At 41.3% G+C, this 27,945-nt stretch overlaps 2 protein-coding genes across 4 annotated transcripts in view; both read right to left on the bottom strand.

Annotated features, from left to right (window-relative positions):
- Window positions 1-883: 883 nt before the first annotated feature.
- Window positions 884-13,786, bottom strand: LOC143039516 (uncharacterized). Its single transcript, XM_076209674.1, has 3 exons — window positions 13,455-13,786; window positions 11,282-11,664; window positions 884-6,813 (listed from the first exon to the last, which is right to left on the bottom strand). The coding sequence occupies exons 2-3, from the start codon at window positions 11,586-11,588 to the stop codon at window positions 1,202-1,204; spliced, it is 5,919 nt and encodes a 1,972-aa protein (XP_076065789.1). The 5' UTR covers window positions 11,589-11,664; window positions 13,455-13,786; the 3' UTR covers window positions 884-1,201.
- A 9,182-nt stretch (window positions 13,787-22,968) lies between these two features.
- LOC143039515 (uncharacterized) overlaps window positions 22,969-27,945 on the bottom strand; it is an 83,852-nt gene continuing 78,875 nt past the window's right edge. For all 3 annotated transcript variants that reach the window (XM_076209671.1, XM_076209672.1, XM_076209673.1), the window contains 2 exons: window positions 27,373-27,532; window positions 22,969-25,433 (listed from right to left, as the gene is read on the bottom strand). In XM_076209671.1, the coding sequence (XP_076065786.1) occupies window positions 23,584-25,433; window positions 27,373-27,532 (2,010 nt within the window). In that variant the 3' untranslated portion in view covers window positions 22,969-23,583. The remainder of the gene's footprint in view (window positions 25,434-27,372; window positions 27,533-27,945) is intronic.

Below are 27,945 nucleotides of genomic sequence, written 5' to 3'. Positions count from 1 at the left end.
ATATCTCTAAATGTAGCGTGTTAAACGTAGGGCTACACAACCCCGAAAATAGATACAGCTTAGATAACACGCTTTTAGAGAAAACTGAGTGCTAGAGAGACTTCTGAGTTCTAGTGTGTCCGGACCTTAAAACCAGGAAACAGTGCATTAGCGCCAGGAATAAAGCTAACAGAGCATCAGGTTTCATTGCTAGGACGGTAACAAATAGGAGTGCAGAGGTAATTATTAAACTCTATCTAGCGATAGTTAGACCCATCCTTGACTATGCGGTACAGTTTTGGTCTCCGTCCTACAGAATGGACATCAATTCACTAGAATCAGTACAGAGAAGAATGACCAAATGATACATGGACTCAGAAATTTGCTTTACGAAGAGAGGCTTAGGCACCTTAACTTACACTCTCTGGAAAGACGCAGAGTGCGGGCTGATCTAATAGAGGTGTTCAAGTGGATCAAAGGCTTTAACAAGGGTGATGCAAACAAGGTCATCATATTAAAACAGCAGGGTAGGACTCGCAGTAATGGCTATAAACTGGACAAATTTAGATTTAAGAAGGAAATAGGCAAGAATTGGTTTACTAATAGGGTGGTTGACGAATGGAATAAACTTAGTAACCATGTAGTAAGCTGAAACTATCAGTTGTTTTAAGAAACGATTAGACAACTTTATGCATGGGGATGACAGGTGGTGATGGATACGGAGCTGCCTAGTATAGGCCTTATGGTCTCTTGCAGTCTCCTTCACTCTTATGTTCTTATGCTCTTATAACAAAATTTGAATATCATAAGAGATGAAATGGTAAGACACAACGGAATCTGAATATCATCAAAGGTAAGACTTATTCCATTTATACTTGGAGGTATCTGAATCAAAATTACAAGGTTTATCATTTCGTTCAGGTTGTTTATTATATAAATCATATGTTAACTTATGATATATTAAACCTTAAAAGTATTTCCGATGATAGACAAATGAACGTTGCAGCGTGTCCATCAGATGAATACAAAGAAAAGTTTGAAACATATTTACCTAAACAGAGAGAACTGAACATACATAAAACGACACAAAAAGTTGTAAAACTGGGTGATTTTGTGAAAGTGGAAGGACTTAAAAACTCTTATGATCCTCTGACTCCATCGGGACCAGATGAATCAACTTTCTAAAAACCAGTAGTGCCTACTTCACATTGAATTTGTAACACTATGTAGAGCTGGTTGTCTTTACTACAGTCGTGGACATGGCATTTTCAGTATCATTAAGTGGATTAAATTCTGTGGACATGCTTAAAAAGATATCTATATCCCTTGCGAGTTCTCTTGTATTTGGAGACGTGGTTGTTGAAGAGACCTCATCTTGGTTGTTTCTGCTGATGCAAGGACCAGAAAGAATATCAGATTTGCTTGTAACCATGCTGATTTGACTTTGTGCGTCGCTGTTAATATTGCCACATTCACTGTAGGAAGCACTGGGTTGGTGTCTGTCATTGCCAGACTGTCTAAGGGAGGCACAGGGATGATCTAAAGAGTGGTAATATTGATTACCATGATCAAATTCTCTGTTGTTTCGATGTGGCACCTGATCATTAGGTTGGTAGAATTCACTCCAGGGGTAACAGCGTTGATCGTAGGGGTTTTCGGGATGATCAGTAGAGTACAAGAATAAATTTCGGCTTCCTGGTTCCTTGGGTTGACTACCAAGATTCTCGAACTTCCCAACCGTTTCGTCTGGTTGACTACTTAAGACGTGTAGCTGATTGCTCGGATTCCCAAATGGATGATGCAGGTTTTGTTTACAGTTCCAAGATTGATCTGACTGACCGCATGAGGGTAAATCATCACACTGACAGGTATGAACGTAATGGTTATTACTAGAGATCATGGACTGTACATTTACAGTTTGGCTGCTCGGGTCAGACAAGTTATCTGGAGGATTGTCTGACATAGCTTCTGGAAGACTAATTGTATTGCTTAGTTGGGATTGGACGCCTAGGGTATTGCCTAGGGTATTACACTTGAAAGAAAGCTGATTGTTTTGATTGCTCACTTCATCAAAACCAACGCCTACATACTTGAGTAGACTGCAAGGTATGGTGTATTGAGTGTTTAAGATCCCGCAGTGACTGATAGGGGTGAAGATAGGTTGAACGCTCGAGATGATGTATTGACTGTTAGGGAGTCTGAGTTGACCCTCAGAAGTACTAGACTGAATAGAGAGGAAACGAGGCTGATGACCAGGGACGAAGAGCTGAATATTAGTGGTTGGGTGGTTGATGTATGGGACGAACCTATAAACAGGTATACCGGACTGTCCATGAAGAATACTGTCTCTGATTCCGAGTTGGTTGATGTTAGTGGTGGACCCATAAGCAGATACGTTGGGTTGTCCATAAAAGACTCTTAGCTGACTGTCAGTGTCACTGTGGTGAGTGTCACCGACGCTTGACTGGCTAATGGGAATAAAGAGATTGGCATGGGACATGAAGTGACTGGAAGATATATAAAACTGGTTTGTAATGATAGGCTGACTCTCGGGGGTACTGAGATGACTACCAGGGGTGTCTTGACCAGCAAGTGAGATAACAGGGCTATTGTACTGATTGGTAAAGATCGTAAGTACCTTGTTAGAATCACAGGGTAGAATTTTATTAATGCTATACTGATTAGGATGGCTAATCGAATGACTCTTTGATGGAGATGATTTCCTCACAATAGGTAAACTTTTGGTACTGACCGGCTGACAACCAGGAGTAACAATTTTAGTGCGGATTTTAAATAGGTCGTTTGATATCCTTAGTCTACTATCAAAGAAATGGGATTGACCTCCTGAAATACCACGTTGACTGGTAGGGTTGCTGCACTGACTATCAAGTATTAGTTCATTATTCTGTAGGATTCCAGCATTACTGAGCTGGTTGTTAAAAATGCTGCGTTGGGTAAAACTGTTTTTGAGCTCATCTTTGTATGTAAACGAATTATGAACATCCCATATCTGATGTTCTGGGTTACTGGAAATATCTTTCAGAAGGGTAGATGGACCATAAGAATTTCTAGATTGAACTCTTGAGCTTCTGGTTAGTTGAATGCTTGAAGTGAATGGGTGACTTAGATATGAAGATACTGTTGGATGTTTTGATTGTATAACTATGTTTTCCTTGGGGATGCTTATTTCCTTATCTATGATATTAGACTTGTTTTTTAGTTTTATATATTCGTTTTTTGTACAACCAGAGTTGATCTTTATAAATGAGACTTGACTGATGTTACTACTGCTATTACTGTCCCATTCCTTATCACTAAAGAATTTCTCTGGATTTCTTTTTCTCATTTCAATTCCAGAGTATTTTTTCTTACATCCAAGGAAATGGACGTCATCTGTGTCTGATTCGTCTGTTCCATTATTCTTCTCCTTGTCCGTACTAAGCTGACTCTGAAGATTTTCATGCTGGTCTTTGAGATCTTTAAAACGGTGTTCGAACTTTCTTAGGTATTTTTCTAATTTAGTACAATTATTTCTTAGATCACCATTTGGAATTTCCTCATCTACATTTTTCTCATCTACATTTTTTCTGGTCGCATTACCGGGGTGACCATCAACTGTACTGCGATTAAGGAGTTCATGTGACAGTGGGATGGAGTTATTTAGATGACGCTTCACTTTAATGATCTGCTTGTTCGATGAATGAGTAATACCAGTGTATTGGTGTGAATGTCTGTTCGCTAAATTTGCAGTGTCTATTGCTTCATCTTTTAGAACACAATTTTGATTATCGGGAGTCTTCTTTGGTGCCTTAAAATTTACTCCTGAGCTGTCAAGCGATGAAGGAAAGTCATGCTCACTTGTAAACTTGTTGGACCTAATGCTGGATTTGTTGAGTTGATTACTGGAAGGTACTAGAGAAAGGGGCCTGGTGGACGGATTGGCAAGAAGTGAACAGTGACTGTTTGGGTCACTGCACTGATATGTGAGATCATTTGTCGTATCATCACATTTAATCTCTCGGGAACTTAGTGGGCAATGCTCCACGTCCCGGTGAGAGCGCTTTGCACTTGGTATTTCTGATGAAGCTGGTAGTCCAACAAAATCTGTTGAACTTCTTCGCCTCTTCTTCTGGTCAGAGCGTTTTCTTTGTTGTGAATAAGTTTTAGAGTTACTGATAATATTCATATTTCGAGAGTCATTTACAGGTTGGCTAACTAGTCTTTTAGATGTGGAAGTATTGTGTGCATTACTGTTCATCTTAGTTGCATTTTGCTGATCACTGTTCTTTTCTAGATGAAGTTGTTGCGTCATAACGTCATGAATTCCGACTGGGGAAACTCTTCCTCTGTTCTGACATCGGGGACTTTTGGGTGTAAGGTTATTAGCCGAATACTTATGATTTTGGGCACTAAAGCAACTATCTGCACTAGCGATGTCTTTGGCCTTCAGCTGTTGGCAACTTATAATAGGAGCATTCACGATTTTACTTTGCGATTTGAATGTAATTTCATTTACTCCACTCTTACTTAATACTGCTCCAGCTTTACTTGTTTTCCTTTTTATTTTCCTTGGTCCTTCCTCCATATCGTTCGATCTTTTGCGCTTATTTTCGACAAAGCTTTTCTGGTGAATCGCTGTGGCAATAAACTTAAGTGTCGATGTTGGCATCCTGGGCATTAATAGTTCTTTTACTTTGGTTTGTCTATAAACATTCTTGCCCCTGGAATAATGATTACTACCAGAGCCATAATGGTAGGGCGGTATTAGATCTTCATTTGAGTTATCTGTGTTACTAGATTCTGTAACATGGTCTTTCTGCTGTATAATATTACCGCTTGGTGTATGTCCCGCTTTGCTATTTTCACCGCAGTCTGACTTCACTTCTGAGTTGTACATAAGTTTGTGGTCTGGAATGAATTGTGGGATATGATCTGGTGCATCTGCCTCCTGATATGGAGTGAGATGTGGCATCCGATCTGATGAATTTTCCTCTGGATTGAGTTGTGGTATTTGATTCAAATCATCTTCTCCCTGATATGGAATGAGTTGTGGGATATGATCTAATGTATCATCTTTAGAGTCCTGTTCATGATCCGCTTTATGCTCTTCGTTTACGTTTCGTTCTGAGATCAATATACTTTTCTGGTCGATTCCCAATTTTTTGTTTAGTGTATGTTTCTGGGGAAACCACTGTTTCTGGTCCTGGTTTTGTTCTTGATCACAGAACTCCTCGTGTTTGAGTGGTTGTATCTGGGTGAGGTCCTGCTTTCGGTCTGGTAGATGGTCTTTAATCAAACCTACATTAGGGTTGGATGTGGAAGCTTGGTAGGACATATGTGACTGTCTCGGTAACTGTCTTTGGCTGAAGACCTTGGGACCTGATGAAAGCTTTATGACAGACTCTTGCTTGTTTTGCATAGTGCAGTCTTGGTTGACGGTAGGTTTTAGTATCACCCTCCCTTGTTGATCTATGTCTCGTTCATTGTCTGACATGAGAGTCTGACTTTGGTCTTTGGCGCTTTCCATAATTACTCCCTTCGTTAATCCTTGATTGAAATGTGATAAATGTTCCTGTTTAAAATCCCTTTTAAAATCCGATAGTGGTGTCCGTTTCGGATGCGCTTGATCAATCACGGTTTTCTTAACGAAGTTTTGCCTTTGATCTACAATAGTTTTCTTGTCAAAGTTTCCAGAACTTTCTAAGGAATTATCCTTAGTTAAGTTTCTTACGCGGTACACCATGGGTTCCTCCTTGAGCTCCTTGTGTTCCAAAGTAATGCCATGTTTCATGAATGGGTGGTAATTGTGTATGTGCCCGAGATTGAGATCATGGCTTCGCCCCCCTCGTTTTTGGCTAACGTGTTCTACAATGTCCGATCCATATTCCCAGTTCTGGTTCTGTTTATGCTTCTTATCAGTACTGGATTCTTTCTTCTTGGGATTGTGTTTGCTGGATCTCTCCATTTGCTCTCCTCCCCGAGTTTGCTTATCTTTATTTGGAACGACTGACTCTAAATTTTGTGCACGGTCAGCCCTTTCTTGTACTGTCTCACCTATCTTGTGACTTTGAGGTCGAGTCAAACTAGGTCCTGTTAACCTTTTCGTTTTTATTTTCGTAGCACATATTTGTTTAGTTTCCTTACTCATGTCACGCTTGCTTTTGTCTTGGGACTGATTTGCGTCTTGGACTGATACTTTCGTAGATTTGGGACTTGATATTTGGTTCTGATCAGGGAACGATTTCGGTTCGACCCTAGTAATGACAATACTGGGGCAGTAGCGTGCGACAAAATCCTCCACACTCAAGGTACCAAAATCCACATCCCAAGTGCTTAGCTTGAGGTGCTGATGCTTTTCTTGAAACCGTTGTTTATCTTCTTCCTGTTGTCTGGATTTTTGTTTCCGATCAAGGTCACGATCATTCTGTACAATGGAGTTCACCTTTTGTGGTGTACTTCGCGTCTTTCTGTTTTCTGGTGGATCTGGATGATGAGAAAGTGAGTTATTCCTCTGATCGCTTCCTTGACCACGTCTGTTGCGTTGCCTACTTTCATTTTGTGTATTGCGTTTCTGCGAACTATCCTCAGGTTGTTGGTAAGAACCACACTGTGTCGTTGACTGTTTCAGCCCCAATTGTTTTGGTTCCAGTAGCTTTAACTGTTCTTCTAGCCTCCGGATTTCATCACTTGTAACTGCCTTTTGTCTGACGATATCATCTGAATTCTCCCCCCCGTGACCAGAGCCATACTTCTCAGATGAGATTATATTCTTCGTCAAATGAGTCTCTGATATCGAGAAGGATTCGATGACCTTGCTGATATCGATACCCATGTCTGTAAAGGAAAGAGAGTAAACAATCACTACAGAATGAGACTATCAACGACTAATCAAGGAGCACTAATTTCCAATAGCTGTCGAATTCGTGACTACCCGAGAGTTAACCCACGAGGGCAGACATACAAGTTGAAAAACTTACGAATAGTAAAAGACTTCAATTATATAAATACATAAGTCAAAGTCAAATGGATGCAGAAAGGAAAGTTTCTACCGTGCAAATTGATTCCGAATAATTAGTGATGGTTATAAATGGCCAACGCACCAAATAGACGAGTCCAGTCAGTTGGTACAGCATGCCACTCCAACGCCTTCCTGATGTGTACAAATCTGACTTTGTTCGAATTGATTTTCTTCTGTCTTTACAAATCTTCCTTCTCGCCATTTTTATATATCCAGGCTAATGAAGAATTATGTTTCTTGTTGTTAAGTTGTGGTTCAGGTGCACTACAGTAGTTTCTTTTCTCAGTTACTTCACAAATGTAAGATTTACGTGAAAGTTCACCCAATGTATGGTATTGACATCATACACACTGCTTCAACCAATCAACAAGTCCATCAAGCCTGATATGTTCTCATGCACTCTAGACGTACTTTCTTGGATGAGATCATTAGTCAGGTCTGTTATCGGAGGAATGACATATGAGTGGCCACCCATTTTCAGAACAGAACACACTGTCTGTCCAAGATTTCTGATTAATGACTTTGTGAAATTTCTCTCAAAATCACTGAGTTTTTAAAAGCTATATTTCTCCTGGGAAAGATTCAGATCAATGAATGAAAATAGTCGAATGGTTAGAACAATATCTTCTTAGAAGGAAAAGGAAATCCTATAACTAAACCCGTCATTGATGGATATGACTACACCAAGGCAAGACGCACGTTGCTCCTGTATTGGAGGATTGTCCCAGATAGAAAGTTCGTTTATCTCCATCATCTACGGAAATGATTCATCTGTCATAGCCGATTCCCGCATGAAAAATCCCCTATGGGTGATATTTTCCGAAACTAAAAAATAAATATGCAAGTTATAAATCATAAAGACCGGCTACGTGACATTTAATTATAGTCATTAAGACCTGTAATATGGAACTCAGTCTAGGCTAGTTACCAGCATAATTCGTAAACGTCAACTCCGACCATATAGGCAAGTGGCACGTTTCCCTGATGTTGATCCTATTCAGCGTTGTCTCTACAAAAGACCAAGGTCCATATGGACCTTGCAAGAGACAACCCTCGATGAAGGAGACGAAGAAGGGGACGACGCTCACAGAATTCATGGCTGGGGCAAGTTGATCGAACCTACCGGGAGTTGGAGTGGGAAGGATGTCTGCATGGAAGCTTGCTCAGAGAGACCGTGAGGACTGGTGCCGGCGTCTAAGTGAAGAAGCTCGTTCCCTGGCATATGCCCCCAATTGATGATGATGATTAAGACCGAAAGGCGAACAAGGTGACCTCCGGGACCCCATCCGTGGTAGGATCGGGTCTTGGATCGTGTCGGTACAGATTTTGGTTTGTCCGATCGAGATACATGATCCAATCCGATCGGATCCGACCAGAACTATCCGGCAGGCTCAAGATCAGATTAGACCGTAAATGGGGTCCCTCAGACACTTCACAGGTTTCACCTACTTAGAATCCCTTGTCCAAATATTTAATAGTGGATGAACTCGGATTAGCCATGTGATCATTAACTTAATCCAAAACCCATGACATGTAAAATCTCAAGTCTGGAACCAATGCTAAGCCTTGTAGGAGTGAAATAGGTGAACATGACTTAATATGTTCTACCAAATGGGTGCCAAAATAAAAGGAGAGACCTCGAGAATCAGGATTAATCCATTGCTTCGCATCTCCTGTAGGAGGTCCATGACCTAAAGGAATCCACCTAAAGCCAATGGACGAAGTGCTGGGTAGTGTATGACAAGGTGTTCATTGTTCTCCCTGTGGTGGTCACACAAAGTCTGTTGCCAGGCCTCTTTGAAGATGATACCACTCCTATGCTGGGTGATGATCCGAGCGAAAAAAAAATAATAATAAACAAAGGACCCAAGAAAGAAGAAAATGATATTCTAAGAAATATGAAAAAGGTCAAGAACGCATGATATCAATATAGGAAATAAGAAAATAAGATTAAAAAAAGAAGGAAAGGGTAAGCAATGGATGAGGGCAAACACAATATTCTGGTCGAATGAAAATGAGCTCATAAAGTTCTTATTTTATGCATTCTTCCCTATTTTCCCTACAAGGGATAATGGTTCATAACGAGGTTGGATTATAACCATGTTTTAAACATATATATATAACCATATGCATCTTCCATACGATATGTCACACACATAACACATGGTTCACAGACTTCCAGCAGGATGTTGACAGCCATATGCGCCTTTCAATTCACACTTAGCCCAAACAATACCACCAATCTTTGCTGATCTATACAGTCCCCAAAACACAGCCTGATTAAGCGTGACGCCACACTCATACGATCCTACCAACATATCACAAGACTCTCGCCAGGCATATCATTAACCATTCTTAAGTATCTACTCAACTACATAATCCTAACTATAAATCATACACCACGTCAAGACACCTTCACTAATACTACCTAGATTCATCGTACTACAACGAACTCACAAATATTATTGTAGGAGATCATGTAAACATTGTCAACCCTCACGCAAAACTGCTGACACATGCATTTCTGCGTATAAATGCAGGCAGGAAAATGAGGGATTAATACAAACAAATAAATGAATAAATACCCTAGTAAACAAATAGAGGTAAATAGATTAATAAAGCTAACTGGTTAGTCAATCAACTATCTATTTAATTAATCAATTAATTAACCATATAGATGAATGACTGAATTAAATGTATTAATCAATCAGTCAATTAATAAATGAACAAATAGATAAGTGAGTAAACAAAATTATATTAAAATAAAACCAGACTTGGAAAGAATAAACAAACACCCCATACAGTTAAACAAACAAACAAAATAGCCTAAAGACAGACATTAAGGAATGTTGTTTCGGTGCGGATTTTGTTTAGAGACGATGACGACAATTGCAGTGTCAACAACAGACACCATTGACCCGTAGACGGAGGAGATCATCTTTGTGCAAGTTTCCAGCTGCCGCCAGGCAATCGGATTCACTTAAAGCAGTGGTACCGCCCCAAAGCAGCAGGTACCCCTCCCCCCTCGCCCCGGTCCCGATAGCGATGGAAAGATCGGGGGTGGGAGGGGCAAAAAGGGGCAGTAGGGGGAACAGGACAGCATTAGCAGTTATATATACATACATACATACACACACACACAATCACATACACACACACACACACATATATATATATATATATATATCTATATATATAGAGAGATATATAATGTCTCTATATATGTCTATATATATATATAATATATATATAATATATATATTATATACATATATATATATATATATATATATACATATATATATTACAGACATTAAGGTAAAGGAACGTATGGAGTTTATAGAAAAGAACTATAAACGAATACATAGCTTTGTTACGGGGTCTGAAGTCGAAGTAAAAATTAAAGGTGTAAGTTCGCATGTGCGTATGAGGGGGTAGGGGGAGTGGGGGAGGGGGGGGTAAGGACGCTAAGAATACTCCTGGAAGCCAAGGCGGTGTCGCGGCGCGGCGCCAGCCTGGAAAAGTTTGGAAACTACGGATCTGATGAGACTTCTCCCGCCGTTTAAGGGTTAAACTTCAATAGGCAATAATGGAATGCTTTCATAACAGGTCCCTTCCTCTTTTTTTTTTTTTTTTTTTTTTTTCCAGACAATCTTTGTATCATGATGATTTTTACAGTATGATAGACCAGGTTGTTAAGTTAGGTTAGGCTAAATTAGGTTAGATTAGATTAGGTTAGGTTAGGCTAGGTTAGGTGAGTTTAGGTTCGGCTAGGTTAGGTTAAACTAGGTTAGGTTAGGTAAGACAAGGTTAGGTTAGACTAGATTACGTTAGGATAAGTTAGGCTAGGTTTGTTTAAGTTAAGTTAGGCCATGTTAGGTTAGGTTAAGTTAGGTAAGCTTAGACTAGGTTTAGTTAGGCTAGATTTGGTTAGGATAAGTTAGGCTAGATTAGGTTTGGTTAGGTTAGCGTAGGTTAGGTTAGTTTAGGCTCGGTTAGGTTGGTTTAGGTTAAGCTAAGCTAGGTTAGGTTGAATTATTTTAGGATATGTTAGGATATTTTTGGCTTGGTTAGGTTAGGCTAGGTTTGGTTAGGTTAGGTTAGGTTAGGTTTGGTTAGATTAAGTTATTCTAGGTTAGGCTAGGTTATGCTAGGTTAGGTTAGATTACGATATATTACATTACGTTATGTTACATTAAAATTTGTGCAATATTTTCGAAACTGGGAAAGGGACCCGTTAAGAAAGAATTCCATGCTTGCCTTCAACAGACGACATAAACTGACCTTCCAGAGTCTGTGGCAAAGGGTCGTTGAAACCGTTGGCTCTTAGCCATTCGCAATCGCTGGTTTTTCTATATGCAAGAACCATCAACGCTCTCTTGGTCACCAAGGACGTTTCCAAGCCAATTCGCCTTCTTCCATCCTTCTTAAGGCCTGAAGGTCTGCGAGGGAATCCTCTTCTTCCTCTTCCTCCTCCTCCTCCTCCTCCTCGGCTTTCTCCTTCTCTTCGTCTTCCTCCTTCTATTTGCATATCTCTGGGAGAAGCTCTTACAGAAGTATTCGACGTTTGTCTAGCTTTTCTCATCTTCATCTATGGTGTGATGCGTCAAGTCGCCAGTCTTGTTCATTGGCGAGTATAAATACCTTTGTACAGCAAAACCCTTTTCCTGAAAAATATACGAATAGATAAAAAAAATATTGTAATGAATACCTTCCCAGGAGTTTTGTATCAGTAGAAAAATAGAATTTTACTAATTTCATTGACTATACTTATGAAAATTACCGGTAGATTTCATAAAAAAAAAAGTAATACAGCTAGAAAAATAGATAAAAAGTGTTTGCCAGAGACGGATATTTCTATGGACCTGTAACATGATTTGAATAAATTTTTAGACTTTATTTTCAAGCAAACGACATGACGTCATCGTCCTTTTACCATGATGTACGCGAATTTCATTCTAGTCAGACCATAGCGATTAAAAGGGGTAGAATTGCAATGTATGAATCAAACAAAGATCAAAGATCAAAGAGAGAGAGAGGGGGAGAGAAAGAGAGAGAGAGAGAGAGAGAGAGAGAGAGAGAGAGAGAGAGAGAGAGAGAGAGAGAGAGAGAGAGAGAGAGAGAGAGAGAGAGAGAGAGAGAGAGAGAGAGAGAGAGAGAGAGAGAGAGAGAGAGAGAGAGAGAGAGAGAGAGAGAGAGAGAGAGAGAGAGAGAGAGAGAGAGAGAGAGAGAGAGCAGTGAGCGAGACAGTTTGAGTGTGACGGGGTACGGGACTGCGTACGTTTGTGTATTTACCTATAGTTGTATTTTACGGGAAGGGGAGCTATGCTCGCGGTATCCCGTCTTCATATCTCGTTTTATCTAGACTGTTTGTGTGTGTGTGTGTGTGTGTGTGTGTGTGTGTGTGTGTGTGTGTGTGTGTGTGTGTGTGTGTGTGTGTGTGTGTGTGTGTGTGTGTGTGTGATTCACCATGGTCTTGGATCACGTGTTGGACTCGTGTTCGACAGCCACTTCCCTCCCGGAAGAGAGCTCAGAGCTCATAAATGATCGATCTATGGGTAATGTTGTGACTTTACACGCACACACACAACCAACTCCCCTCCCACGAGGATTGGAGTAACGACTCGCAGCGCAGCGCTACTGAAATTATTTCAGCCCTGGGCAGGATTCAAGCCCGGACCGCAGTAGTGCCGGCCGCGATCGCTTCCACTGCACCGTCAAGTCTGTGTGTTTGTGTTTCACCATGGCCTTTGGATCACGTGTTGGACTCGTGATCGACAGCCATTTCCCTTTCGGAATAGAGCTCAGAGCTTGTATATGACCGATCGGTAATGCTGTGTGTGATTCACCATGGTCTTGGATCATGTGTTGGACTCGTGATCGACAGTTATTAACCGCCCAGATGAGTGCTCAGATCTCGTATGACCGATCTATAGGTAATACTGTCACCTTACACGCACACACACACCCAACTCCCCGCCCTGGGCGCAAGTCGAAGCCAGACCGCCGTAGTGGCAGGCGAGAACTCTAACCACAGGGCCACGAGGTGTGTATTCACCTCGGATCTGCTGCAGCCTCTTTGCGAGACAGCCAGACACCACCCTACCGCAGTGAGCTCAGAGCTCATTATTAGCAGATCTCTGGGTAGGTCTGAGACCACTCACACTCCACACACCGGGAATGCAAGGTCACAACTCCTTGACTAACGTCCCGTACCTACTCGCTGCTAGGTGAACAGGGGCTACACGTGAAAGGAGACAAACCCAACTTGTCTCCGCCCGGCCGGGGAATCGAACCCCGGTTCTCCGGCTTGTGAGGCCAGTGCCTTACCATGTGATTGTGTACGTGTGTGTGATTGTCTGCGTGCGTGTGTGATTGTCTGCGTGCGTGCATGCATGCGTGCACGCCTCATGAGTACTTTCAACAAACACAACAGCTCTACCAAACTCGGGCTTACCTTTTTTCCTGTGACCTTCACTTCAACCCGTTACATCTCGGTAAAGGATCTTAGAACAGAAGTGTTGTGTAAGAAATCAACAACTAATAAGCCTCTTTACAATATCGTTCCTGAAAAACCAATGCTGAAATCCTATTATATGTGGTCTGTTATTTTTTTCAATCTTGAATTATTTTTTCTGAAAAAGGGAAAATAACTGTACTCCACTGAAATTAGTATCTCTTTGGAAATGCAATGCATAGAAATAAATTTTTACAAACGCTTTCAATACGTTAGTATTTTTTTTTCTTTTTTATCACAACTGTTATTTTAAATATGCACTATGTGATAATGTAAAACACAAAAGTAAATTCTTATATTTTAAAACGGATACAAATCATCTCAAACATGGCGACATGACGTAATTGTTGCCTGGATAGACATATATGAAACGAAAAGTCAAAATATTAATTACGCATTTCATATGTAAACAGAGTAGATAAAGATAAAATTCACTCTTGGTGGTTCCACTAATAAATTTCAAAGTATGCATTGTATAAAAACTCCCACATTGTTTTATTCTTCTCTTTGGTTTCCCCTACGATAGCAGGCGGTCTACTCCTTTATTATTTATCTATTCATTCATATATTTGTCTTTTTGCAATGGCAAGTTGATTTAAACAAATGAAAAATATACAACAAAATTTACTATAGTTTTGGATTTGAGTGCATTACATTCAATATTTAAATGTGTTATATAACACATTGTCAAACATATTAGAAATTATTATTGACATCATGTTAAACCGTACAGAAGCATGTTGGCTTTTGTACTGTAACCACAAAAGCCTGACTATATTTTACTCTAGTGTTATTGAAGAGTAGATCTATCTTATTACCATATAGCTGACATATTGCTTATGAATTCCATGAACTCATCGATTCACACATCAGACTAATAAATAGAACAATTTTCCCAAGCTGGAATGAGGATTTTTTTTTTATCTCAGATTAATTTATCAAATGTTCTTTGATATTGATGAAGTCCACCTAATTTCAAATGTCGCCATTAATGCCATAGTAGACTACTTCCTATTCAGGCGATAATAGTTTTGTTTTGTCAGCAAAGTGTTTAAGTCACTTACTTGATTTACTTGGATAACTTTGTGATGTCCTAGGTCCTTACAGCCGTGGTCAACCGCTCCTGCCAGATCTAATTATGCCTCTGTACAAACTGTCCACTTGAAAAGGAATCCATATGATAAAAAAAAAATGTATGCAGGGGGGACTTGTAATTTAAGTATGAATAGTAAAAGAAAAATGACTAAATATACATATTATATATATATACATATTATATATATATATATACATATATATATATATATATATATAATATATATATATATATATATATATATATATATATATATATATATATATATATATATATATATATATCAGTACGAAAATAGTCGTTTTCTTTTACGAGAAACAGCAGTTCAAAGAAAACTGGTCTTTAGGAAAAAAAACAGTCGTTCAAAATATTGTAGTTAAATTGCATTCTGCAAAAAGAACCCTACATTATTTCCACTAGGGCATCGGTTCCCAACCTTTTTTGTCCCGTTCACCCTTTTCCAGTCACTTTTTCACCTGTGGACCCCTAAACTCCCCAATGTGCTTAAACTCGTCTAATGTTAGCCTAAACACAATTAAAAGTAAAGTCCCCAGTAATGAACAGGTTATGAAGTGGCTCTGACATGTTTACAAATTTCCACTGATTTTCATTTATATAAGCATCTTCCCTATATAATAGCTGCAATAGCTGTATTACTATAAATAGCAATATTAATTAATTATTGCACTTACTATTGCCATAATGAAATAAAGGTTATTTATCAATTTCCTCTCTCTTATTCATATACTGCATCACGTATATTCATGACACTAGTCATTTCAGGAGGCAATAAATCTTCCTGTCATCTCGCGGGCAATTCTAGCATTTAAGCATTCAGTTTTAAGGATTGTGTACAGTAGTATGAATTTGATTCTGAACCGCATGTCTCCTAAATCCAGTATATTAAATTTAAAAATAAGTAGAATCTCTATAGACCCCTTGAAATTCGTCCATGGCCCCCTGGTTGGGAAGTACTGCACTAGGTCCTGGACGACTACCGATATATGTCAAATTAATGAAAAGGTGTTCATCATAATTATATGTTAAGAAATAGATTTTACATTTTGTCCTCTATCGTAGACCTCATTTTAGGTCTGTTCTTAATTTGTTGGACGAAATAATGAGGTTTCTGCTACAATTGCTTAATTAAAAGAAAAGTCACTAGACGATAGTATCACCATTACCATATATGATAAAAAATCCAAAGTACTTTAACCTTACTTAACATTTGCTAATACACTTAACTAATTTTGGTTTACCTCCACATTTCTCATTCTATCCATTCTTGTAACATAATACATATTCTCAAACACACCATCTAAAAAATATTCAGGTTCTTTCTGTGTCATTTGAATTCCAAATCTCTGTTCCATACAGTGATGTGGGTACAATAACTCCTTCATATAACTTTACAAGAAACAATGGTCTCAAACTTTCCGGAAATAATTTAATTTGGAAGTGGATAGAAACAACTTCGCCAACCGTGTAGCTAATGAATGGAATTAACTTCCTGCAGAGGCAGTGCAATGTAATTCAATTCGAAGCTTTAAGAATCATTTAGATAAACACCTAAACAAGATCCTGTAATGATTATCATTTTGTATTGTTTATTTGTTTCGTTATAATTTGTCTGTTTACAATTATTTGCTTGATTCTCATTTATTATTAGTTATATGTCAATTTATTATTATTTACTATTTACCTGTTTGTTTATTTAACTATACCTATGCATTTATTTATTTTATTTATTATTTACATTATTATAGTTTTTGATTTATTCATTTATCATTATTATTATTATTATTATTATTATTATTATTATTTATATATATATATATATATATATATATATATATATATATATTTTTTTTATTTTTTTTTTTTTTTTTTTTTTTTTTTTCATCCAACCTAGATATGGACCAAAAGGTCTCCTGTTGGCATGCTCCGCCTTTGTAATAATTTCTTTTTGCCCTCAACTCCAAATACTTATTTCTCATAACTTTTCACCCCACACAAATATCAACTTGCCTAAGTAGAGTAGCTCAGTCAAAGCATATACCTATCCAATACCCCATCTTCGCACCTCATGGATGAAAGTTCATCTTTGTTCTTTGCACAGGTCAAAGACAATGAAGCAAGACACATTTCCTCAGTAGGGATTGACAGCCAGAACTGGTTTAACTGCCACTTCATTATAAGAACATAAAAATGAAGGCCCAAACCTTAGGGTACTGGTCCGAAAACTCCCAGACCCTCTTATGCCTTCTCTTTTTTGTTTAGGAATGTCCCCTGTGGGGCTACAAGGAGAAGGATGCCTAGTCCCAATCCCCGTCCCTTTCTTCTCGCCTCTTACGATCCAAGTGGGAATACTTGGTGGCAGTATTCTTTTCCCCCCACCACAGGGAATTCCCCCACCACAGAAAAAGAATACTCAGAGAAATGGTACAGGACAGCAACAAGGGGTTGGGGGACAGCATAACGGAGGGACAGTCGTAGTATAAAAAAGTGTCATCATTTCTCTATGAACAGAGTTTTCCTCTATCATAGACAAAATGATGTGTGGCTCTGGTCCGTAGGGGCGCCCCATATAGACCCTAAAGTATCAACTGCATGCTACTTTGCCATAATAACAAGCAGCCAATACCCCAGACGGGGTGATGAGATGTACAAGGGGTGAAAGTGGCAGTAGACTGGAAGTGAGCATTAAGGGAGAGCGACTGGAGGAAGTGGATAGTTTTAGATACTTGGGTACAAATGTGGCAGGAAAAGGTGGAGTGAAGGTGGAGGTAGAATGTAGATTGAGAGAAGCGAGTAAATGCCTTGGTGGATTAAAGAGTGTAATGAGGAATAGACATTTGGGAATGGATGCTAAGAGGAGACTGTATGAAGGAGTAATTGTGCCAACAGCACTGTATGGGGCAGAAACATGGAACATAAGAGAAGAAGAGAGAAGGAGTTTGAATGTGTTTGAGATGAGGTGTCTGAGAAGTATGATGGGGGTTACTAGGCTGGATAGAGTGAGAAATGAGAAGGTGAGTAGGAGAACAGGGGTGGAAAAGGAGCTGGGAGATAGGGTTGATGAAAGAATATTAGGATGGTTTGGACACATGGAAAGAATGAGTGAAGAAAGACTAGTAAAAGAGGTATGGAAGGCAGATGTGGAGGGAGTGAACATGAGGGGACGTCCTAGGATGAAGTGGATGGATGGGGTGAAGGGGGCTTTGGGGAAGAGGGGAATGTCTGTTGAGGAAGGACAGGAGAGGACAGAAGACCGGGGTGAATGGAGAATGGTTGTATATGGATGATGTTGTGATTGCATGAGGTGGAATGGGCGGGGGGGTGGGGGGGGTGAGGTAGTATGTGAAAGCAAAAATTTATGCAGCCCGAAGGGATTTCTCCCCGTCCTCTCCTTTTATGCAAAGGGGGGACGGAGAGGGGGGGTCGCTGATTTAATGAAGCAGCCTTGCTATGGATGTGCTGTGTCTTGCGACTGCTTCTGACCCAGGGCAGTGGACAAGGTGCAGGGATGACCCATCATCCAGGAGGTGCTCAGATGAGAGGGAGGGTGGAGGGGTGTGGAGTGTATTCAGGGATGGAATGGGTGGGAATGATTTTATGCCTTTCCCTTTTTGGCTACCTCCCTTGTGAGGATGAAAAAGCCTTGGTATATGTATATGTATGTATGTAAGAATGAAGGAGACTGCAACGGACCATAAGGCCTACACTAGGCAGTTCCATGTCCATTACCACCTGTCATGCCCATCTATAAAGTTATCTAACCTTTTCTTATCCATTAGTTTCAGCACTCACATGGTTACTAAGTTTATTCCACTCATTCACTCAGAATAATTTATAGAGCAGACAAGAATATTCTGTCAGACCACAATTTCTTCATCCACTTACCATTCTCTATTTACTCTTACTTTTTGCTCTCTGCTCAACAGACATTAAATGCTACTTCACCCTGTCCATCCACTTCTTCCTTGGTTTTCCATTAAAGTTCACTACATACACTTTTGTGTACCACTTTTATGCTCATATTTTTCACTCATTCTTTTTTATATGCTCAAATCAGGCGTAGATCCAGGAATGTTATTTGGGGGGGGGGGGGGAGGACCAATAACCAATACTTGAAACACGCCGATGTTTTAACCCCAAGAATAATGCTGTTGGCTTGGAGATTGGTCCAGAAACCTAAGTCTGTTTTGCTCATAATTGTATGTAAAATCATATATAATTCACATGCAAGTACTGACTGTTTATGAACATGTACCATATTCGGGGCGTTGGGGGGTGCCGGGGCCCCTGGGCCCCTGGGCCCCTGGGCACCCCCCCTTATATCCGTGCCTGTCTCAAATCATCTCGGCACACTTTGATCTACCAAATCCAATATTTCCCTTTCCACCTTCTGGTCTCTCCTTTACCCTCACTCTATTCATCTTTGTAATACCTATCATCCTTCTTAAAACTTTACCTCAAATATGTTTAGGGTCCTTTCTGCCTCCAGATTCCAAGTCTCACCTCCATACAGTAAAAGACTTGGACAATGAGATTAATAGTGATGTCAGTAAGTTTTGGGCAACACTAAAATAGGACCCCTAATTAGGTCAGGAGACAATGGCGAGATTCTGCAGGATGATCTTAACAAATTGTTCACATGGTCAGTGAAATGGCAAATAGACTTCAATATCTCAAAGTGCAGCATATTGAATGTAGGACTACACAACCCTGAAAGCAGATATAGCTTAGATAACACGTTTTTTTAGAAAACTGAGAGCAAGAGAGACTTGGGAGGTCTAGTGAGTCCTGACCTTAAATCTGACCTTAAATCCTGACCTTAGGTCCTGACCTGACCTTAAAGTGCATTAGCACCAGGAATAAATCTAACAGAGCATTAGGTTTCATCGCTAGGATGGTTATGAATAGAAGTGCAATGGTGATTATCAAACACTATCTGGCATTAGTTAGACCCATCCTTGACTATGCAGTAGTTTTGGTCTCCATCCTATATAATGAACATCAATTCACTAGAATCAGTATAGAGGAGACCAAAATGATATATGGGCTCAGAAATTTACCTTACGAGGAGAGGCTTAGGCACTTTAATTTACACTCTCTAGAAAGACGAAGAGTGTGAGGTGTAATAGAGGTGTTCAAGTGAATCAAAGGCTTTAACATGGGTGACACAAATAAGGTCATCATATTAAAACAACAGAGCAGGACTCGCAGTAATGGACAAATTTAGATTTAAGAAGGAAATAGGCAAGATCTAGTTTACTAATAGGGTGATCAACAAATGAAACTGACTTAGTAACCATCTAATGAGCACTGAAACTATCAGTTGTTTTAAAAAATTGTTAGACAACTATATGGATGGGGATGACATGTGGTAATGGACATGGAACTGCCTAGTGTAGGCCTTATGGTCTCTTGCAGTCTCCTTTATTCTTATGTTCTTATGTACAGTACCATAGCTACAACCAGTAGTGGGATTCAAATTTTTCGTCAGCCGGTTCTGTTACAAAAAAAAAGAAAAAAAAAAGTCAAATTTGCCAGCAAATAAACTGATCCCATTATATTTTTTGTTTAAAATGTAGTTTAATAACACAGATATACAGAGAAACCAAGCACTATATACATGAAAAAAACTGGTAACCACTTGTGTAAATAAACTATGCAATAAATCACTAACGAAAGTTACGAAACATACCGTCCCGGTACTTATCGGATGAGATGCAGAAGACCACTGACCAGCTGAGCAACTAGTCGGTTCGCCAGTTAGCCGGTTCGCCGAACTGACAAATTTGCGTGAGCCGGTTCTAGCGAATAGGTAAGAACCGGCTGAATCCCACTACTGGGTACAATCCCTCACCCAATGTGTTAATCCCCAAATACCTAATTCTCACCTTTTCCACACAACCTCCTTTCTCTAAACCCAAAACTGCAAACTACTCCCATTTGTGTATCTATCTATATACCAAGGGCTTCTCCCCCCCCCCCTTATAATGGAGGTAGTCAAATCAAAGGCATGCAACCACTCCCACCAATACCACTAACATCCACCAATTATTACACAGCAGCAAGGGGGGGACAAGAGGGGAGGACCGCTGTATAAATGAAGCAGTGGGCCCTGCTGTGGATGTGCTGTGTCTTGCTGCATTACTTCTTAGCCAGACAGTGGGTAGGGGATTTGGATGTCCTTTTATCCACAATGTGCTAAGATAAAAGAGAATGGGTGACAAATGAGAGTGGGATGGATTGGGGTTGGTGTATGCCTTGTCTGGCTACTTCCTTATTGGTATATAGATATATAGATCGTAACTACGAGACAGTTGCTAAGAACACATGATCATATCTCACCCCGGTGGTGGTGAGGCCACTTGCTGACCCCTCACTGCTAGCACCAAATGCCTCCAGGTCCTATGGTTCTGTGCCACTGTCATCCACCCATGAACATTTGCTCCAGCCCTGTCCAGGACCTTCTTCTGCTTGGTCTTCCTGGGAATTGTCTTCCTCCTACCATACTGTCCTTCATCACTTTTTTTTGTATTCTTTCCTTGTCCACTCTTGCCATGTGCCCAGCATATTGCAGTTGCCTCAACTTTATGATGTTCATGATATTTGTTTGGCCTGATATTTCCTGTAACTCTTCAATATGATGCTTTCTCCATTCTTGGTCTAGTTCATCAAATACTGGGCCCAATATTTTCCTTAAGGCCTGTCCAGACGAGCGAACCTGATCGGCAGGCATACCCGTTAATGGTCACATATGATGGGCAAACGGTCAAATTGCCCAAGTGCTCGTCGAGCAAAAACCACTAAGGTGGTGCCCCATAGCTGGAGCTTCAACCCTGCCAGATGTAAGCCAATATCACAAACCCACAGCAGGCTTCCCTCCCACATTTTTTTTTCTTCTTCTTTTTCTTTCAACACAAAGCAATTATCATGGTGTACAATATCTTCTTGACAATGCTAGGCACCATGCTTGTCATACTGGACTCCACACACTTACTGGCATTGTCGGGCACGCTCATCTATTTATCAACTCGGTTATGTGGACAACATTCATGGGCAGGCCCAGCAGAATTTGCCCACCAACCACACCACACTGGAGGCTGTAATAACATTGGTTGACTGCTGCATTTCTCATCTGGGAGGTGCTAAGATAAGAGGGAGGGTGGAGGGGTGTGGAGTGTATTCAGGGATGGAATGGGTGGGAATGACTTTATGCCTTTTCCTTTTTGGCTACCTCCCTTGTAAGGGGGAAAAAGCCTTGGTATATGGATGTATTTCAGTATCCATCAGGTTTTCACATATCTGAAAAACCTATGAAACTAGCTGACACAAAAGAAGTATCAGCTTCTCCACAGAAATGATCAGCAACACTACTCACTACAACCACAAATCCAAAAAACACCCATCTGTCTCCTTGAATGGCCAACCCATTCCATTAATAAGTCATTAAAAAGGCACATCACCTTATATCCTATCTACATAGGCAACAACACCACAAGGTTAAGAAAATTGCTATCTATACCAAGAGCTTCTCCCCCTTACAAGAAAGGTAGCCAAGTCAAAGGCATACACCCACCAACCTTGTTACCCTCCCATCTTTGCTCCTCTTTGATGAAGGGTTTTTCCTGTCTCCTGCCCACTGCCTGGGTCAGAAGGAATGCAGTATGACACAGTACTTACACAGTAAGGCTGCTTCACTTAATTGGCAACCCCCTCCTTTGTTCCCTAATGCAGAAAATAGGGAAGAGGAGGAAAGGTCCCTTTGGGCTGCACTAGAGCATCATCCACACACAGCCATTCTCCACTCACCCCTATCTTTTTCCTTGTTCAACAGTCACTTCCCTCTTACCCAAAGCCTCTTTCGCCCCTTCCATCTTGTCCTTGGTCATCTTTTCAAGTTCACTCCATCCACCTTTGCTTTCCACACCTCTTTGGCTAATCTTTCTCCACTCCTTCTTTCTATGTGTTCAAATCATCCCAATACTCTTTCATCAGCCCTATCTGCCGTCTCCATTTCCACCCCTGCTCTCCTCCTCACCTCCTCATTTTTCACTCTATCCAACCTTGTAACCCCCATCATACTTCTCAGATACTTCATCTCAAACACATTTAAACTTCTCTCTCCCTCTCATTCAAAGTCCCCACATAGTGTCATCAGCACAATCACCTCTTCATATAATCTGTTTCAAATCCCAGATGCCTATTTCTCATGACAGTTTTTAATTCCCCAAGATACTTCTGTTTATCATTTACCTCTACCCCAACTCCTCCATTGCTCAAAAATGGCTAAATAATGGATTGTTCTCCATTACAAATGGAAAAAATGGAAGAAATAAAACTACATTTCCTTCGTCTAGTTTAGTCATAGTTTATAACTTTGCACATTATTTTACAAGGTTCCTTAATAGGAAATACAAAAAGCACATTATTTACAGCAGCACAACACATACATGACACTAAAAAATATCTAAAATATCTCTGCAATGTATGAATAACTTACGTTAACATCAGGTAAAGGGAACTGCCAGTATCCAGTACAGCATGAAACCGAGTTTGTGCTTGAGCCTGTCCACTCTAAACGCCCAAGAAACATGGGGGGCCTCTATGACATTACTGGCTATTCCTAGCCTTGACCCCATGTGCTGCTCAGCCTGAGCTGCTGCTCTCACATATTAGCATGTTCCTGATCTTCTACTCACAAAGGCAGAGAAATGAAGATTTACGCAAGTAATTCAAGATTACCTACTAAGTAACTATTAGAGAGTCTTTACAAAATGAGAATACAAAAATATGAAAATGTAATGACAACTTGCAAGTTGATAGTGTACCACCCTGGAGCAGTCGTGGCTGCCACTGCGAGTGTGAAGGATTCATGCAGGGCATCCCACACCTGCATCTGACGGGTCCTGCCCGAGGACCTCCACCTTCTATGCTCATGTGTCAATCTGACACAAGCATTCACTCCACATCTTCATCCCGCTGACTGGAGAAGTAGGACATAAGGCCGCTACTGAACTCCCCAGCCCCTTTAGCTCGTCCCTCCTCCTTACTCTGTGTGGAGGTGGGCGCAAGGCCATGTGGCAAACCAAGAGGACCAGGAGATCCTGCATAGGAAAGGGGTTCTAAGTAGCTTGGCTTCATGACCAGATGTGGGTGGCTTGGGGACCCATGGGATCCAGGCCCACCTCGGTACAGGTCATGCGGAGGACCACGCAAGACTCCAGGATGGCCACTCGGTGCATATACACCAGCATGAGAAACTGAAGGACCATACCCCGGAAGCCCAGGAATGCCTGGGCCAGGAGGGATATGAACTTGATGGCGGGAAGGTGGAGGGTGGGATCCAGGCGAATGGCTGCCAGGGTAGCCTGAAAATGCAGGATGCGTTGCAAAGTGCTCAGCTGGGTGGAAGGATGGGTAGCCTGGGTGAGACGTGGTGGTTGGGGGAACAGAACTGGGAACAGTCGAGGGAGGTCCTGATGTCAAGGACTTAGAGGTCGGGGGAGCAGACGAGTTATTAGAATTGCCACCTGTGGTTAGTGGCAGAGGTGAGGATCCATATGGGGGGGGCGGGGAAGCATTGACAGGAGGTCCGGTAATGCCTGGACGTGGTGGAGTGCCTGGTGCTACTGTGGTCAAACTAGACCTAGGGGGCGTACTAGGTGCGACTGACGTCAAACCAGGCCGAGGAGGAGTGCCTGGAGTTCCAGGGCCACTGGATGAAAGGTGAGGTGACCACTTTCCAACAGGTTGCTGTGGCTGAGATTGTGGCTGCTGCTGTGATTGTTGCTGAGGCTGTGACTGAGACTGGGACTGAGACTGGGGTCTTTGGGGTTGAGACTGAGGTGGAGGCTGTGACTGTGACTGAGGTTGGGACTGTGGCTGGGGTTGAGATTGAGGTTGCGGGCTACTACTAGTTCGTGATATTGACATAGAAATACTAGAGCCTTTGCTGTGAGCTGGCGGAGCGGAGACTGAAGACTGTGGTGGAACAGCAGAAACTACAGCACCACCAGCAAGAACAGGTGCAGGAACAGTTGGCAGGATGGATACATGTGGTGCAGGAGATGGTGACCCTTTGGTATGCACTTCATCTCCCGATGTTATGGATGACTTCGGCGTTAATGTTGCAGATATTTGTGGGCCTAACGGCCTCAATGATGTTATTGAGGGACGTGATGGTACTGTTGCAGGCCGTGCCGTTACCGTTAGAGATCGTGATACTGAACTTAGTGGCCGCGCAGCTGCAGTAGCTAATAAGCGAGCACCTGCTGATAATGGCCTTGGACCAGCTCCTATTGGGTCTGAAATTGTTGGAGATGGTACTACAGCTGTTGATGGTGTTAGAGCAACTGCAGGGGGGGTTGCACCTGAGGGAGGTTGTACCCCAGGTGCTGATTGCGGTCCTGTTGTTGCAGAAATAGCTGTAGGAGGTAGGCCAGTGGGTCCTTTAGGTGGCACCACAGCACCGGGTGGTATCACAGTTAACGATGCCGAAACTGTAGGTGGTAAAGGTCCTGGAGCTGCTGCTGGAGGAGGAGGTCCAGTAGCTGCTGGTTGTGAAGGTACTGTTACTCCTGTAGGCCCTGTGACTGCTGGAGTAGGTGGTACTGTAGTTGTCGTTCCTGTTGTAACTGAAGGTAGTGTAGCTACAGGCTGGTGACCTGCAGCTGGCACGGCAGGTGAAATGGTTACATCACCCTTAGGTTTGACGGCAAGTAACGGTGCTGCCGATGCTGGCTTCCCGGACCGTTCGTTTGGTTTCTTTGGCCGCCCTCGCTTTTTGTCTCCCGGTCTTTTCCCAGCCTCTGTTAAAGTAACACATGAAATTAATCATTCATACATAAGGATATTTCAACAAATGTGCATGTGAAACAAGTCTGACAACCAAAAATATCAATAGCTTATCGTCAATTAATCTACTGTCCCTGGTTTCTTCCAGAAGACCTGCATATAAACTAACAATGAAATAAGGCCTAACTATGCATATAAGGTGGATATAATCCCTAAACCCAATGGCAGTAGTACTATATATATCCATATACTAAAGCCCCTTTACTCTTTAAGTGGTGGTGGCAGAGTTGAACACACATACATATACCAAAGGCTCTTTCCCCCTACAAGGGAGATAGCCAAAAAAAAATACAAAGGCATAAAAACCACTTCCACCCATTCCTTCCTCACATACTCCACTCCCATCTACCCCCTTCTCTCCCTCTTATCTTGGCTCCCCCTGGATGATGGGTCATCCCTGCATCTCATCCACTGCCCTGGTTCAAAAGCAGTGTTGCAAGACACAACACATCCATAGCAAGGCTGCTTCATTAAATGGAGAAGACAGGGAGAAATACCTTCAGACTGCATCAATTTATTTTTCAGACATACTCCCTCATCCCCCACCCACTCCCCCTCATGCATCACAGCATTATCCAAACATAGCAATTCTCCATTCACCCCTATCTTCTGTCCTCTCCTATCCTTCCTCAACAGACATTCCCCTCTTTCCCAATGTCCCTTTTGATCCATCCATCCATCTCATCCTTGGTTGCCTTATGTTCACTCCTACCACTGCCTTCCACACCTCTTTTACTAATCTTATTTCACTCATTCTTTACATGTGCCCAAACCATCCCAATACTCTTTCATCAACCCTATCTCCCAACTCCCTTTCCACCTCTGCTCTCCTCCTCACCTCCTCATTCCTTCACTCTATCCAGCCTAGTAACCCCTATCATACTTCTCAGGCACCTCATCTCAAACACATTCAAACTTCTCCTCTCCTATGTTCCATGTCTCTGCCCTGTACAGTGCTGTTGGCACAATCACTCCTTCATATAACCTCCTCTTAGCATCCATTCCCAAATGTCTATTTCTCATGACACTTTTTGATCCCCCAAGGCATTTACTTGCTTCTCTCAATCTACATTCTACCTCCACCTCCAGTCCTCCCTTTCCTGCCACATTCGCACCCAAGTATCTAAAACTATCTCCTTCCTCCAGTCTCTCTCCCTTAATATTCACTTCCAGTCTGCTGCCACTTTCTCACCTTGTACATCTCATCACGTTTTAGCCACATTTATCTTCAACTTCCTTTTTTCACACACACCCTTCCAAACTCTGTCACTAGGTTCCTCAATCCCTCCTCTGATCCTGCTACAAGCACAGTATCATCAGCAAACAACAACTGGTTTATCTCCCACTTTTCTCCATTTTCTTTAACCATCTCCAATCCCTGACCCACTTACCTCTTGCACCACACCATCCATGTATAAATTGAACAGCCAATTTGGAAATAAATTATAATTATTATACAGCAGATGAGAACATCTCTTTAGGCCACATCATCCTACCTTTCCCAATCACTTTTCTTGTTCAACATTCCACGTACTCCAAAACTCCTATCACCCTTGTCCAACTATCTTCTCAAGCCCATTACAACCCTATTCAACAACTTCCTTTCCACCAACATTCTCTGCACATCCAAGCTGATTCTAAGTAATTCCAGAGTCCAAAACTAGCTTACATTACTTTAATTAAAAATTAAAATTCACTGGTTTTCAAATATATCATAAAAGCTTTAAAAACAAGCACAACTTATGTGCTTATTTCTAATATATCATAAAATCTTTAAAAACAACTTTTAAATGCGCTTATACATTATAAATCCATATGAATTAATATACATTTCTATTGCTCATAAGACCCGATTGTATGCGAAAATATAACCAGAATTCCGAAAAATCTTACCTTCCTCCTCTTCCTCCTCCCCCTTCATAACCTTTCCCCTTCCCAGACCTCCCCGGACGCCACGTCTCTTCTTCATTTCATCATCCGATGCTTCGTATTCGCTGCTCTCCGATGGTCTTCTCTCCCCTTTCATCACCTTTCCCCTCCATTTCTTCTCTGGCTGTAAAGAGAAATACCAACTTTAATATAATGATATCCACCCAATTGTACACATAACTACTTGTACGGATATGTGAGTGCGCGTGATGAGTGGGGAGGGAAAAAGGGAATCAATACATCACAAAACTGAAGGATATTTGTAGTGGAGTGAAATTTAATCAATTGCTGCCTTCAGTTTCACTAAGTGGAAAACACAACCCCACATTGGCAGGTAGTGGACCTCAAGCCCTTCTAGATTCCTCTGGGAAGACACCTTGGACTGATGTATTAGTTTCTATATCACTGACTGAAAGTGATAGGAGGAGGGGGGCAATCACCAGGTGTCAGTTCTCCACATGAAAAAGTCCAAGAAACAGGGTGGAAACTAAGACGGAGATCGTGGGTGCAGTCTGGAGACAGTGACTGTTGTGAACC

Source organism: Oratosquilla oratoria, chromosome 26, assembly GCF_046742065.1.
Source record: "Oratosquilla oratoria isolate Oo_2021 chromosome 26, ASM4674206v1, whole genome shotgun sequence".
Taxonomy (NCBI): Eukaryota; Metazoa; Arthropoda; class Malacostraca; order Stomatopoda; family Squillidae; genus Oratosquilla; species Oratosquilla oratoria.
The sequence above is the reverse complement of the archived record's forward strand: the minus strand, read 5'-3'. Positions and strand labels throughout refer to the sequence as shown.

What these genes read in the sequence shown, in the direction of transcription:
- LOC143039516 (XM_076209674.1), bottom strand. Translation starts at nt 11,588, where the DNA reads ATGAAGATGAGAAAAGCTAGACAAACGTCGAATACTTCTGTAAGAGCT. An exon ending in TTTGCCACAGACTCTGGAAG is followed by an intron (nt 6,814 to 11,281) that starts GTCAGTTTATGT and finishes TTTCCTTTACAG; the next exon opens with ACATGGGTATCGATATCAGC.